Here is a 15,893-nt window from a genome sequence, read left to right as displayed (position 1 = left end):
ACTCGGCCACAAAAACAAAGTTGTGGAAGATGAACAAGTTCAGAGTATTAAAACCAGGGGCTGCCACCTCCTCGACAAGCAATAAAATGTTTAAAGGGCTGTAGATCCGTGCCCCTCTGGCGTATAGGAAACCTCCCCTGATTAAAACAGATCCCGCCGGCCCAAAGAGCTACAAGTACAGCACCATGTTGTGGAAATCCTCCGTGTCACGGTGCTGAGAGACACCGATGTGACGTTAACAGAATTTCCCTAGAAGTAAGGCTCAGGCTGAATTTACCAGTCACCCTAAACTACTCGGTTGACACGGCACAAGCACGACCCGATGCGAGAGGACCCGAGGGTCCGGGGGCTGGCGGCTGATGCACAGGGACTTCAGCAAGCGGAGAGGGAGAAAACTGAGCAAAACAGACTGGCAATACTTCACCCACAAGACATCTTGTGGAAATTTTATTATATAGAGTGTAAAATGCAACTGTCAGTCAAATAAAAAGAACACTTTTTTTTTTTAAACACCATGCTCAACATTATCCAATTGCGTTTCTTTATAGTTAGACATTTCAAGCATAAGGAAAAATAAGGAAAGAACCCAAGAACAGTAACTTCAGTACATTTCAAAACGGAATGTCCCGCAGGGCAATTAAAAATGCAAGAAAAAATAGCTTCAATTCCGTTTTTCCTTTAAAAATACACTGTTATCTGTACAAGAAACACTACAGTAAACATTGGAAATCATATTATCCCTTTTATTAAATCAAAATTATTTAGCGCATACTGTGGTTAATACTAGATTCATTTATTTCTCTAGGTAATTTGACAAATATTAGATAAGAAAATATTTAAAAGAAATGAAAAAGCAAAAAACACCTTGGAATTAAAAAATAGTTACTACCTTTTATATGGTTTTATGTTCCACAGTGTTTGTTAAAGGTACTAATAGCAGATTCATTTTAATATTAAAAATAACAGTATTTATATTTCTGAGAGCATAGATGAAAGTTTTTTTTTTTTTTAAACAAGCTTGGAGGTCTTAGATACATAAATGCAACTAGCAATGGAGACATGAAAAAAATGTATTGCTAAAAAAATTAACACGTTTTTATATTACCCCTTTAGACTCTAGAAATTATACAAACCCTACAAAATGCCCCCCCACCCATAACTTGCCTGACAGCAAAACAGTAACTGTCTCAATACAGAATTCACATAATTAATTACAATACATATCATAGTTCAGTTTTAAAAAAATGCAATAAAATCAAAGACAGCCAAGATACAAGAAATTAGAAGTAAAACATTTAATGAATTTACATATTTAAGAATATTTAAATACTGTTTAAAATTTTTTTTTCTTTTTAGGATTTGTTACATACCACCTAAGACTTCCAAGCCACTCTTTCTGTTGCAACAGAAAAGATCGAAAATTAAAAGGAAAAAACACACAAAAAACCACATGTTGAAATGTCACAGCTCTGGGGTGCGTTTTGGTGCCTGCAAATTCTCTGGCTTCTCTCCAAAAAGAATCCCGGAGTTTGTTTTTTTTTTTTGTTGTTTTTTTTTTTTTACAAATTTGGAAACAAAATTACCAGCATGTCCATAAGTTTAGTACATACTAATTGTTCCTGATTCTTAGAAAAGTTCAGTATAGATTATCCTACAACTAGTGTTTCACAAACAGAAAAGTCTTCATCAAAATGCTGCAAATCTAGAAACCTCTGTTACAAAAAGGTTTTCTTCCACAATGATTCCAAGAAAAAAAAAATTGCCACGAGGACCTTGTTCTACTGCTCCTAGAGAGAGAGCGGGGGGGGGAAAGGAAAAGTTACTCAGCGGCAGCAAATTCTTAAAGCTGTTGAACCCTCCTCCCCCGACACAGACAGGTCTCTCATTCCCCGTTCCAGCCGAGCAGGATATATACCTCCAGCGATGCGTCAAGCCGCTACCGAAGAGATCTCTGCCCTAACGCCTGCTCTCCCTGAGCTCTCCTTCCAGGAGTTCATGCCTCTTTCCGAACAAGATCTCTCTTCTCTAGAGGGCCAGACTTTGAGAGAGAGGAATGAAGAGAACTCCCTTTTATCACAGCTTCTAGGTCACACTTGGCCAGCGCCCGCGGCAAGCGCCGACGCCTGCACCCGGCTCGCCCCGCTCGACCTCGGTGGTGCTGAGCAGCAGCGGGGAGGCTGCAGCTGCTGGAGGACGGTGCTGGCTGCCCATGCCGCCTGCATCCACACCTGCTTCTGCCCCGAGGAGCCAGCGTAAAAATGGGATTCAGTGGGGAGAAGCGCCCGATCACAACTAGGGCGTACGTGTGCTTTGCTTGTATTTTTTGCCAAATACAAGATGTTCGCTCTGCAAACCTGGCACTCAAGAAAGCCCTGTAGGTATGATCAGGAGAAATCCCGTACAACCCTCCAGTGGCGCGTGTGTGACCGGTGAGGTGAGATTTTACTTGGCAGCCGGTTAATCCAAATTATTTTTCAACATTTTTCTGCTCCATTTCGGGACAGGGTGCTCCCTGCCCAGGCAAGTGCACAGCTCCTATCCTAGCACAAAGCTTCCAAGAGGAAAGGCAAAGGCTGCACACACAGTCCCAGATTGCACCATGTGCCCACGCTGTGCTGCCTCCCCAACCTTGCTCCATCATTCCTTTTACTTTAATTCCCCAAAGCCACAAAAGAGCCTGGAGGTTATAGGGAAAGGCCCCAGGAGAAATGAGCAATCTTCCAGTCCTCTCCCAAAAACCCCCTCGTCCTGTACAGGGAAATAAGACTCCGATGTTGAGACAACGGGCCGGTGATTGCTTCCTCAGCCACCATCCCTGCTTCACCAGGTGAACCCAAAGCAGAGTCCCTACACCGGGGCAAGGCCAATGTACCCAAATCCCCAAGGGAAAGAGCAGTGGGGCTCAGGGAACGTGAATACAGACCTGGCTGTGGGCCTGAGCCTGCCCTAGTGTCTGCCCGTAGTAGGCAGCCTGCTGTCTGTAATACTCTGCCCAAGCCATTGTGTAGTCCGGCTGGGAACTTGCCTGAGAAGCAGCACTGGCAGCGTGACCTGGAGGAAGAAAAGGGAAAAGGGAGAGATGAGCAATTCAGTAAGACCAAACCCAGGCTTAGGATCTCCTTTTGTAACACTTAAAGAGCCAGCCCCCTTCTGACAGCTACGGACACCTGGAAGAACAACACTGGCTATCTGCCGCTTGGATAATATGACAGGACAGGCTTCGAGCTGGCTTGCAAGTGACAAGCCAACAGCAGCCAGAAAGCGCTAAGAGACTGTTTGCGTGGCTGCAGGGACGCAGCCTGACAGCCCGCACCCTCATCCTCACAGCAGCACGGTGTCAAAAGCAAATCCAGAACTCAGCATCATGCACTTCTTCACGGAGTGGAGAAAGCGGGACCCATGTTCTTCCACGTGCGCAGAGCTCTCCTACCCTCTCAAGAATCCAGCTTCAGCTTTCTGGTTTTTGTTAGCATTGGTTCTTGTTGTGGGCTACGTTTCCCCCAGGCAGGCCGACTGCAAGCATGGACAGGTCTGCTGTGGACCGCGGTTCAACGGGAACCCCTCTCCCAAGGCATGACAGCAGACAGCACAACAGAGAGCTTTCCGTGGGAGAACTACATGCACCATCACCAAACAGGAGAGGACCAAAGGGGTTTTGTAGAGGACTGGAAGCTAACAATGGCAGGGGATGGAGACGCAAGTCATCGGATTAGAGTGAACTCTGTTTGAACAAGAGCTGATTCATCTCCAATAACCCTTTTTCACTCACTCTGTTTTTTGAAATACTCCTCCCATGCTTTGCTGTAATCGGGATGGCTGTTCTGCTGCTGGCTCTGTTGGCCTGTGCAAAGATGACAACAAGGGGCATGTCAGTATGGAACAGGTGACAGTTTCCAGCCAGTGACAACTACCTTTCTGCTAGACAGGCCCTGGATCTACCTCAGTTGCCCAGACATCACACTTCAGCTTTCCACCTTTCTACACTGTTGGGCCACTTCAGTTCAGGGAAAGCCAAGGGAAAGCTCAAGTTCCTGATTTCACCTCACCTGTGCCCTGTTAAAGAGCATGAAGCCAAACGTCCCCCCTGCTGGGACCTGCTCAAGCCAAAGGACGCTTGCCGGGAGCCGCTCAGTTTGCACATCAACCACCCTAGGCTGCCGGGCCGCTCACGTCCAGCACAGAGATGGAGGGCTGAAATGCCTGACAGAACTGAGACCTGTCACCTCAACCTCCAGCCACAGATCTGGCAAGGGAACGCCCACGTTTTGAGTCAACTCACTTGATTTTCAGGGGTCTTCAACCTTCACTGCCAAATCTCATCAGTGCAGCACCATCTGAAGGAGCCCCAGTGGGCGCTGCCTTATCTGTGCAACATGCCCACGCAGGAGCCTCCCGGTACGATCTGCCCCAGCACACAGCTCCGGGGTGGCCAAACTGCCACCGGCTGCAGGGTCCTCAGGGCCAAAGGGAGCCGTGAGTCCTGCACAAAGCCCAGCCAGCTCCAGCTGCCCTCCGCGCTGCACCCCACGTGTCATCCGGGCAGGCATCCCCGACACCCTCCTAACAGCCACGGCTGGCTCTGCAGCACCGTCTCCACATCCTGCGCTGCGCCAAGATCTGCGGTGCCAATGCTTGCACTGAGAGGGACCTTGCAGACCCCAAAACCTTGGTCTTCACCTAGCACAGACTCCCCCTTTGAAGCATAAGACACCTTCCCTCCAGCATGTCTAAGCCAGCTGGGTGCAGAGGTGGGATGCCCACACCTCCCTTCATCACAGTTAGAGCAAAGAGCCCTCAGCGAGACACACGGCAAATGAAAAACCAGCCCTGAACAGAAAACGCAGCAATTAGAGAACTGCAGAGAGACGCAGGCACAGCAAGAGCGCGAGTGCTGAGCACGAGCCACTACACACACGGACAGCAGGCAAGGACAGGGGACACGCGTGGAGGAGAGCTCTCCCCAGCCCATCCAACCGCCTGTGCTCCATGGAGAGCCCTGCCCTGCGACGCCGGCCGAAGGGGCGCTTTGAAGTGGGGGAAGGGGGGAAAATAATACACTGCAAGTGTGAAGTGGGTGGAGGGAACAGGGCAGCAGTGTCCTGTCCAGGGGCATAAAAGCGGGTTAAAAGACTTGACCAACGCTACAAGTCAGGACCTTTTCTGGCAGAGGTCAAGGCTGCCTCAACTGTCCACCTGCTAATGCCAACAAAGGACCTCCTTCAATGCCTTTTCTTCTAGGAGAATTACAGTCCGCAGCAGGCTGAAAGGACACGCAGCTAAATGCATTTCACAGCAAAATGTTTCCCCAGCCAGTTAATTTATTTAAGATGGGGGAAGTAATTAAAATCTAAATACATGTGTAGGGGGTGGGGGTCTGCCCCTCCTCCCACAAGGAGGGCACTCTCGAGCCTGTCCCTAGGAAGCCTGCTCAGAGAACGACTCAGCCGGCTCTTTGACAGGGCTGTGAACAAACAGGCTGCAGCACTTGGGGAAGGGACCCTTCACAAGTCTGTTTTCAAATCAAAACTGGAAGTGCAAAAGCCGGTATTTACCTAGCTTCTTACAATAATCCTCCCACGCCTTGGTGAACTCCACCTGGCCTGACTGGGTACCATTGTGATCTGCAGCAGAAGAAAGCGGTGAAGGCTGCTTAAAGCACAGCATTATCTTGTCTGTCCCCTCTCCTTACCAAGGCTGCCTTCAGTATGCCTGGCTATAAACGGGAACACAGAGGGATCCTAAGTAGACATGGAACTAGAGAGCCAACATTTCCCATCAGGTTCAACAGCAGAAATAACACATCTGCTGCCAAAACACGGCACTGCAGTACTAAACCCATACAAGGGAAGGATAACGGCAAGGCAGGATGCTTCGCTGGTCCTGGGAGCCACCAGCCACCGGACAAACTCCTTGCAAAGTAGTGATACAAGCTTGGGACACCAGCTGCACTATCGGTAACCGGGGGATTCAAACGGCCTGTGCTTCTGATACCAGGCTCCAAAGCCTGGAGGTGTGAGCTTGAGACACGACCGTGTGTTGGAGGAAGGCAGATTTTCTTTCCTCAGTGGCTGCGGGGCAGGGTAAGAGGATGTTTCAGGGTTGTGAGAAAGAAGATAAGTTACTAAGGTGAGTTTCTAAAGGCATCTTGCCAGGCAAATAGCAATGCACATTTCATAAGCGTTTATTCAAAGACTTTATGGGAAGATAAACCCCACATTTTTTGTGGAGCTTTCCCTGCTGCACTGACTGCTGTGATTCCCAAAGCTCAGGGAAGTCCGGTGCTCTTGGGAGTGCACAGGAAAGGACTGGAATGACAATTTTCCCTGTAAAACAATCTAATGGGAAAATACTCTTCTTCAGTACCATGCTGTTCCACTCCTGTACAAAAAAAAACAACTAAAAAACCAAACAAGTCCTTTCAAGCCCACCATCGCATTTTGCTGTCCTGAAAAACAGAACTACTGACATTCTGCAAGCCCCTAAAGCTCAAAAGAAAAATAATGATTTTTAGACTGTAATTGCTATGGAGGATGATTCTTCCAGAGGTGCGCTTTTTTTTTTTTTTTTTTTTTTTGAGTTTTACATACATTTTCCATGCAGAGCTCCTACGTCATACAGTAGCACACATTTAAGGAGTGCACTAAAATAATACAGCATTGAGGATTTCTACATTTCATATATGCACAATTTCATAAACATTAAAATGTGATTAGTGTAACAGGGAATCACAAGTGCAGTCGCAGGCATTGCTCCTCCAATGTTTCCTCTACCTCAGGCACCTCAAAGGGCAGGAATACACGCTTAAGTTAATAATCTATTTCATTGCTAAATCAGCCTAAACATTGAAAAGCAAATGTCATTAAACCCCTTAAAATCTACTCCCGTGACACACTTTTTGGTGCTTAGCTTTAAGTTTTCACAAGACCAAACCATTAAAAAAAAAAAAAAAAAAAAAAAAAAAAGGTGTATTTCCTGCAAGACTGTGACTGAAAAGTGTCTGTTGGACATCACTGCCCACCACACAAGCTTTGAGATTACCAAGCAGACTATGAATCTGCTCTGGCAGACTGACTCAACTCTGGCTGCTGAAGACACAGGATGATGCAGTTACCAACAGCACCACTGGCATTTACTACTTCCATTATTCTGAAAAGGCGGACTCCCCATTCCAATCCGCTGAATTTTGACTAAACAGGCTTTTAGGAATAAATGACTCTTCAAACCTTGAAGAGTAACAGCCAGGCTGACTCAGTGCTGACAGCCTGAAGTGGAAAGTCCAGCAGCAGGGGTGATCTGGATTCAGTTTTTGAACTCATGGCTAAGGACATGTATGCATTGTTAAGTGTTTTCTAAATTTATTTGAAAGCTGGTTATCCTGCTGGCCTCTTTCTGAGCATTTAGCACTGTGGAGGCTGAGCAGTTCTCATCAACTCCCAAAAGGGGACAAGGGGACACTACTATGGCCAGTGTGGATGAACAGGAATAGGAGCCTTGCCTATCATTTCTTCCACTTTCTGCATCTCCATTCCCAGTCTTTCCATCAGACTGGGAATTGAAGTGGGAGGAGACCATACGGAATATTTAAAAAAGAAAATAAGCAAGAACTGATAAGGTCAAGAACAAAGAGACAGGAGGGCTCACCACCAGACACAGTGTGCCTGTAGGGGGAAGTAGGGTTGGCAAGTGCTTGCCTGGAGAATCCGGGCAGAAGACAGCCTAAGGCAGAAACGTTTTTGTTAGAGGAACAGACTTGCAGGACCAAGTTTCTACACAAAGAGAGCAGAAACAGGCAGCAAGCAGTTAAGTGCACAAAAAGCATTAGTTCTCAATGGACTTCAGCTTATTCTAAGCTCAAATACCACAGCACACCACCACACACCTCTTCTGCTCAGGAAATTATTTTGCTGTTTCCACACAAGTGGTCTCAAGGATGAACCTGTTCTGCAGGCACACAGCGGCAACTGCAAAGGGAACACAGCCCTGCTCCAGCCCAGGTCCTAGACACTTACTTGGGACTTGCTGTCCAGGCTGCTGCCACGTCTGGTAGGTACTGCCCCAACCCTGCGTCATGAACGCCTGAGGACCACTGCAGAGGACAAAAAAGCACACTGAAGCAGACAAAATACTGAACAGGCCATATACGTGACACGTTGCCCACAGAAGTGAAGTTGTTATAGTCAGCAACTGTTGAGCAAACAGGTGAACAAAGGAAAAAAAGGAAACGCTTGTGTAGGTGTAACTGCTGTCTCAATACTGGCCTGCTCACGAGGCCAAGATGAAGATACATCAGACTCAACAGCATTCCTTGTGCTGTATGCAGTTCGGGCTTCCTTCTGTGCTCTCAGTGCACTAGACAGGAATTTTGGAGATGCCAATACCTACACCTTGTTATAACTTCAGAGATAAAATCCTTCCTATAGTCAAGCTTAAAGGATTACTCTCACTTGTTTCTTGCTTCTGAATGCTCAGTCTTTAAAAGGTTCCGCTTATATATCACCCCTTCAGGGCCCTCCACCCTTCCCCCGGTGCCTTCATAGCCATTCCCCACAGCCCGTCCATGATTAGATGGAGAAGCTTACTTTTGATGAGGTGTAGCGGGTGCTTGGCTGAACGGACTTTGACCAAATCCTCCAGGTCCACCCATGCTGGTACCCTGTCACAGAATCCACAAATATTTAATGCCAGCTCTAAGCACAGGGTGGAGGCAGCTAGTATGAGCAGTAAGAAAGGGGAGAAGACAGCCTGGGACACGTTCCACTAAACCCCAGCACCTGAAAGCAGCGACTGATTCTCCAAGGATGAAGTTCTCAGGACTGTCAGCACACTCCAGGAGTCCAGCTTCAAAAGCAACTCTGGCCAGCCCACAAAGGGGGTAACGGGACTATGACACAGTTGGAAGTTTTCCTTTGAATAGCTTGGATCCTGAGGTTGGTATCAAGCCTTCTCCTCTCAGGCAATTCAGCATAAAGGTTGCTTTTCAGCTTTACCATGCCCCAGGTCAGTATTTTTCCATACTTTCTTTTACCCAAGTCTCCCCCTTCAGTAGTACTCCAGCCTGACATTATTAAGCTTCAATACCACAGCACTGCATTAAGTGGGAGATAAGTCATCCTGGATTTACTGGAGCAAGGAGTTGTGTTACTTTCAGGATGATGGTGTCAGGATTGTGTCATCCTCACGCAGTGACACTATTGTCTTCCCTTCAAAAAAAATCTCCTTTGACAGCCTTCTGATACTTTATTATTGCTGTTCTTCCCTCACATACAGCTGCACGCTACCCACGATTGTGTCAGCACACAGTCAGATCCTTCTGGGACCACAGCAAAAAATAGTCCAATGGATGCTGGAGGGCCATCAAAGTTCAAGACAGCTGCTAACAGGCAAATGGTTTTGAAGCTGAATAACGTAAGCGTGTGTATTCTGTGCCATCCTGTAAGTCCAGGCCTACATGTACCTAAGAATGAAAGCACCACATCTGAAAGAGAAAAACCAAGATCAACAGAGATGGAACTTACACCAACTTTCTCATCTATGAGATGTCTAGCGAGCTCAATTTGCTGGGGAACTCCTCTGATTGTGAATATTCGTACACCAGGGTCTGTGTTTGGAGGTGGGTTTCTCTGGAGCTCCACATGGGCTCCTGACTGCTGATTTATGCTCTTGATGTTCTCACCACCTGAAGAAGAGAAACCCAAGACATAAGGAGGGATATTCAGCATCTCTTTCCATAAAAGCATATCAAAGCCAGGTTCTGGTAATGGAATACAGTTTCAGCTACCTTCTGTGTGCCTCAAAGGAGGTGTGATGAGGATGGCAACAGCATAAGAAACCACAATACCTGAGCTCACATTGCCCCCTTAAACTGTCTCATAAGTATGACCTGGAATTGTGAGCTACTGCAACTGTTTTTGGGGTCACAGATCGTGCTGGCTTAAGAATACACACGGTCCTCCTGTGCACACACTGCTAGGCTCCCAAAGAAATGCCAAAACAGATGAAAAAACTGTAATGACTGAATTCCAGTGGTTTTGCACAGCTGTTCACAATCCTCAAGAAAAGAAGGTCACCTGCAACTGAAACACGCTTTTTCTTTCCTCCATGAGGCTATTTTTCCATCACTAGACATTTCATTCTATCAAGTCAAAAAGCCACCAGCCACAGACCGTGTAGCTCAAAAACAAAGCTTAAGCTTTCTCACATTCACGTGCTGTTCAACAGGTTGTTGCCTTAAAAAAGCCTCTGCTTACCGTGCTTCCCATCCACACTGCAGCGTACACATCCCTCCACACAACTGCAGCAGTGCAGGATTCAAGGCTGTCTTCTGCTATTTCAGAGTTAGTTGTGTGTGCAGCGAACATATCTGGGTAGTTTGCCACCTGGATACACTACAGCAGGAGCGCTTCGAGCAGGATGCATCACAGCCAAAGCAGATCTGATTTCCTGAAGACCTGCTAGGTCCCAGTCTCTTAATAAAATTTGCTTAACAAAAGCCTCAGCCCACGTTACAATGGTTCAATTCTTCTTTTGGAAGCTCACACAACTTACAGACCAGCTCCACTCAACTGAAGAAATTAAAGGGTGAGGGGAAGGAAGGGGTTTTACAACTTTTAAATCACAAACAAAAACACCACTAGCCAAAAGGACATGCAGCAAGCAGGAAAGAGATTTTTGTTTTGTTTTAATTAAAAAAAGTCTCCAAAGATGATAATCTCAATTTTGCTTGCATTTCCATCTCTATACATCCAGCACAACTTCAAAACAAACTGTGGATGTTGCAGACACTTGTTCATTTCATTGTAACAGACCCATGACCTTTTTACCATTTTAAAGCCTTCTTGGGGAAGGGAGGAGGAAAAGTTGCCAAAGGGCAATTAACTCTTTCTAAATGAATTTTTGAAGATGCATTTAACAAAAGATAATCGTGTCACATCCCTGGGCAGACAACAGGGATTGTACTGTGCAGCCAAAAGCCAACCCACTTATTTTCAGTCAAGCATGGGAAAGTGGCAACATGAAGTTTCAAAACCAGGAAGGTTTTTTTTTATGTAACGGTTCTGTCTGATGCAGACTTGTTCGAAGCTCTGGTTTTTACATACTGAGGTGAGATGTGAATCGATAGCCATTTCACCTACTTAACAAAAAACAGAGGACCTTTTCAGCCAACACAATTTGGATCATGAAGGAGTGGGAGAACTTTACTGGGAAAGACAAGCATAACCACAGGTAGCTACTAGCACAGCAGACTAGGCTTCTCCTTCCAAAAGGGGATTGAAAATTGAAGCATTCTCAAACTGGAAGCAAGGAGAACAGAGACTCAAAATAATTTCCCCATTTAGCATTCAGCACCACGTCTGTAGTAGTTGTGACTGTTCCCACAACAGGTCCCTCCTAGACCACACTGCAGGGTAAAGTCCGCTGGCTCTCCAGGTCTGGTCAGAGGCTGCAAGCTCCTACACAGGGCTTGGTGCCCTTCTCCTCCTTACCCTCCTGTCTGGTACATGCCAAAGTGCTCCCTCCCACTCAAGTTATCCCAAATCAGCTTCCAGAGCATGCAAATGAAGTGACGCAGTCAACATGATGCTGCATGGTGCCGGAAGAAGTTCATCTTCCCCCATAATGAGGTGACCCATTCGGCACATGGTGGCTGTCTATAGATGCATTCAGCAGCCCGCTCCATTCTTCTACCTGATGGGGGGCAGAAGTGATCCAAGAGTGGCCCCCCAGCTGGACGTGAAATCGTAAAGCAATTAATCAAACCTGCTAAAAGGCAGAGCTGACAAGAGCCAGGCCAGCCACGTTATCTGTCAATATTGCTGTATTTATCATGGAAATCCAGCGGGGGCCCAGAGAGGCTGCGGTTTGTTTCCAAGCACCACCAAACAGAGAAAGCACTTGACATGTGTATGGCACTCGTCTCCACCCTTCCTCGAGTCTTTCAGAAAAGAAAAACTGCACCTACCCACCCTCTAGAGGAAAAAACTACGCACATGATTTGCAGGGAGCCCAGCACTTCTTATCAGCTCATAAAGGCTCATGCTCCCAAGCTGAGAAGTGATGCCCATGAGAAAAGGGCCTTAGATCTTCTATCATACACACGGCAGAAACTGAGCCGAGACATTTCCTCACCTCCATCTTTTTCCCCCTTCTCAAGTGGTGACGTGAACTGGAAGCACAGCAGCAGTTACCTGGCCACACTGCATGCACTACCCTGGGAGCTCAAGATACCTATTGCTTGGTGCTAACCTCAGAGGCCAACGATGTGTGCCCAGAGGACTTGGCCAGATTTTAGAGAAGTCTAACAGCTAAGTCCTGTGTCACAGAGAGGAGGGGTGGCAGTGCCGGGGGAAAGCTGGAAACTGCTCAGAAACTAAAAGGGGAGAGCAAAGGTTTTACAAGTGGTGACTCTTCAGAACACCCCAGTGATGCCCCCTATCCCCTACACTGCCCCGCAGACAGCAGGAGAAGAAATAAGGAGGACTGGGTATATAGCAACAACATACAGAAAGTGTAGTACACCCATCCTGGTCCCAGCCCCGAAAGGCAATGCCACAGCCATCACTCACTTGACAGAAATGAAGGCTGCAACAGACTAAGAGCATAGGCACTGTAAGAACACCGATTACAAGGTAGTATTACAAAGCTGCAAGCACTCAAATCACCATACAACTAGTAATTAGTCACTCCAGAAAGCTTCTGATCTGGCTGCGTAAGAATCCCTATTTTGCTGTTGTGGAAACAAAGGTAAAAAGCTACCCCTTCACCCCCACAGTGAGCCTGTGCCAGGCCTTGCACTTGAATGCTAGGACATCCAGCTCCGCTACCTACATTTATCTTTTCAGCACACAGTGCTCTCTGTAGTTACAAATCCTCCACTTCAGTGCACTGCTGAACAACAAGTGACCTTTTCCGATTCTTTATTAAGGATGACTAATGGATACAGCAATAAAGTTTCATTATAATTTGATTTTCCATATATATAGCTCACTTGTGGGCTTAAAATTTGCTTTGCTTGATTTTTTTGCCCAACTGGACTGTTCAGTGAGATGAAGCACAATTGCTCTGCAATTTTGGCATAATGGGGAGAGCAGGTGTTTTTTCACATTGAAAAAAGTTTTCAGGCTTGTGAACAGGTTTATGGTCAAGAACAACATCTAAAAATGATTGCAGACGCTGTGCTGACATGCCTGTATTCCATATCTGCATCCCTCATCATCCAGTAAGGCAGGAGTTCAGGATGCCGTAGGGGCCAGACACACGGCAGGGAACAGCAGGGTCGTACAGCCAGGGAAAGAGGCCACAACACGTTTCACCACAAGCTCAGTCCTGCCCAACGCGACAGCAGGACACTAAATACCGCTGAAACATGGCACGATGCCCTCTAGTCTGCCTCCTTTACTGCTGTAGCTAATCTGTTCCTAGTCTCTTCACCTCACCTCTGCTGAGGCTAAAAGCCAACTGTGATTACTTAAATACTAGTCAAGGCATACGGTCATTCTTTCTGAAATAAGCAGATAGAAAAATTAAATACAACTCCTTTGATACATCGGTGTACTAATTCAGAGCAACAGAGCGCTTCTATTCCTGGCTCTCATCTAAGTAATGCCACGACCCAATGTGCAGCTCTTGCTCTATGACAAACCAAGACTGCTGCTGACGCTCTCATTTCGTAACTGTCCTGGGCTTGTACTGCTTCTTGAGGAGGGCCAGATGACTCCTTGTCCATCTCCTTAGCTGGGAGAGACGCAACAGCTAAGGCAGCCAAGGGGCTTCCATGGCAGTGAATGTGTTTTTGTGAGCAAGACAAGGTGCAACAACCTGCTCTGTGACAGACTCAGATGCAAACTCAGATACAGACAAATCCTGTTACTTCACTTTCATCAGACACTTCAGGTACGTGGCTGGAAGCAGCGACTGTTATTACCACATTCAGAGACCTTCCATTTTATCACATGGCACTCACAGAAATTCAGCATGACGAAATGACTGTTCTGCTCGTCCCTGATAGAGTGTCCTTTAAATGAATTCTCTATAGAAAGAATCCACAAATGAACCTGCCTTTTTTCAGCCAGTTGCTTGTTATAACAAGCTTACTTGACAGCTCTGCATGAAGAGCCTCTCTTACAGATTGTGAACAAGGGCCTGGAGAGTACAATTATGAGTGAGATCACCACAAAGAAAACAACCACAAGCGCTTATAGCTTATTCCTATGCTGCATTCACCAGCCACTAAATACCTGCAATTACAGAAAACTCCAAAGCTTCACTCTCAGGCAGCAAGAAGAACTCAACCATCCTGAGAGAGAAAGATGGCAAGGTCTAGTATTTAGTGTCACTGGACCTACCTTTGCCTATAACGAGGCCACACTTATCAGCTGGCACGGTGTAGGTTATCTCCTGCATGCCCCCAGGTGTTCCAACACTCCAGTCCCCACGGCCACGACCTCTTCCTCGGGTGACAGCCAAGCTTCCAAAGCCATCTCGTTCCTTGGAAGGCAAAAAATCTGTATCAGTGTTTTTTTTTTTTTTGCTGGCCCCAATGGACATTAAAAACAAAATAAAGCAAGGTAAGTTAAACTGCCTTATAATCAATGGCATTGAATTAAGGTATTCTTGGACTTCGGTATCATATTCAAGATTTTGAAGCACTTTAAAGAAATGCCAAGTAACACAGGTTACAGTTGCCTTCCTGACTCAGGAAGATATTTATATATTTTAAATGCATGCCTTTATCTGCTGAAATAAACCTATAAACAAGCATCAATGACTAAAGGACTTTCAGTTTTTGATGGGGGCTTTCCTTAAAGCAACCAATAGATCTTGGCACTGACACACACAGAAGTTGCTTCCAAACCCTTTCAAGTGTCATTCTTTAAAGAATTTCTGGAATTACTCAGCTGAAATGCACATTTTCCAAAACTTCCAAAGGAAGCTTTTAAGTTCAAAGACACTTAAAGGACATACCTATTTTGAGCAACCGACCTCCACAAACAAAGGCCATGGGCAGTCAGAGGCTATCGTGACTGCTTCAAAACTTCAGTGGATTATTAAAAAAATTATGAAATCAAGTATTCAAACCAGATCTCAGGGCAGAAAATATATCAAGACCTACCCTTTGATGGACAAATTATGTTCAGGTATCTGGTCTGAAATGGCCTAACATCTTTACTTCTCGTAACAGAAAGGAAATATACAACCTCCTTTGTGAGTTTGCCTTACTACTTCACCCATCTTTGTACTTCTTGCTCCTGGGCAATGCAATATGTTGGTGTCTTTTGGTTACTGGAGCACAGTGACTGCATACACGACCATTCCTTGCCTTCCCCTGCCTCCCACAGCCACTAGAGCAGAGGACTGCAGTCTGAAGAGGAGGCATCACAGAGCACTTAATGCTCTGATGTCTGAGTTACGCAGCCCTACTGTGCAGGGCCTCCAGCCACTGTCTCACACTACTGCTGGACTCCATTCCTCCAGGTCACCACTTCCGAATAAGACCAACTAAACGTGGGGGGCTACCAGGCCCCATAATACTGTCAGAGAACAGGAGACCTTCCCATAGCTCAATGAGCCCATATTACAGTAAAAAACCCCAACAAATAAACAAACCCCAAACCTAGCAGCTCTGTCTTGGGCAGCAACACATGTGTGTTCCCTACCAGAGGGAAAATGTAACACTGCTGTACTTCAGCTGGTGGCATCCATTCACACAGTTGCATGCATACAGACTAAATTCCTATATAAGCACTTTCCTCCCAAGAGCCTCCAGAACCCACCTGTGCCGTGAGAATGAGCTCACTGATGATGTGTGCTGCATGTTGACACCTATCGGGAAGCCCCATGACCTGTGCGACTCTCTCAGAACTAATCCCATCATCTGTGGAGAGAGGTGGCAAAGA

At 46.4% G+C, this 15,893-nt stretch overlaps 1 protein-coding gene across 3 annotated transcripts in view; it reads right to left on the bottom strand.

The window, feature by feature from the left end:
• Nucleotides 1-414: 414 nt before the first annotated feature.
• FUBP3 (far upstream element binding protein 3) overlaps nt 415-15,893 on the bottom strand; it is a 41,441-nt gene continuing 25,962 nt past the window's right edge. For 2 of the 3 annotated variants that reach the window (XM_080402888.1, XM_080402887.1), the window contains exons 12-19: nt 15,771-15,871; nt 14,343-14,484; nt 9,516-9,676; nt 8,580-8,653; nt 8,010-8,086; nt 3,770-3,841; nt 2,924-3,051; nt 415-1,787 (exon numbers count right to left, since the gene is read on the bottom strand). In XM_080402888.1, the coding sequence (XP_080259014.1) occupies nt 1,779-1,787; nt 2,924-3,051; nt 3,770-3,841; nt 8,010-8,086; nt 8,580-8,653; nt 9,516-9,676; nt 14,343-14,484; nt 15,771-15,871 (764 nt within the window). In that variant the 3' untranslated portion in view covers nt 415-1,778. The remainder of the gene's footprint in view (nt 1,788-2,923; nt 3,052-3,769; nt 3,842-8,009; nt 8,087-8,579; nt 8,654-9,515; nt 9,677-14,342; nt 14,485-15,770; nt 15,872-15,893) is intronic. The other variant, XM_080402889.1, reaches the window with a different exon arrangement.

Source organism: Falco punctatus (assembly GCF_963210335.1).
Source record: "Falco punctatus genome assembly, chromosome: 9".
NCBI classification, from domain to species: Eukaryota; Metazoa; Chordata; class Aves; order Falconiformes; family Falconidae; genus Falco; species Falco punctatus.
Note: the sequence above shows the minus strand (reverse complement) of the source record. Positions and strands in the feature narration are given on the sequence as shown.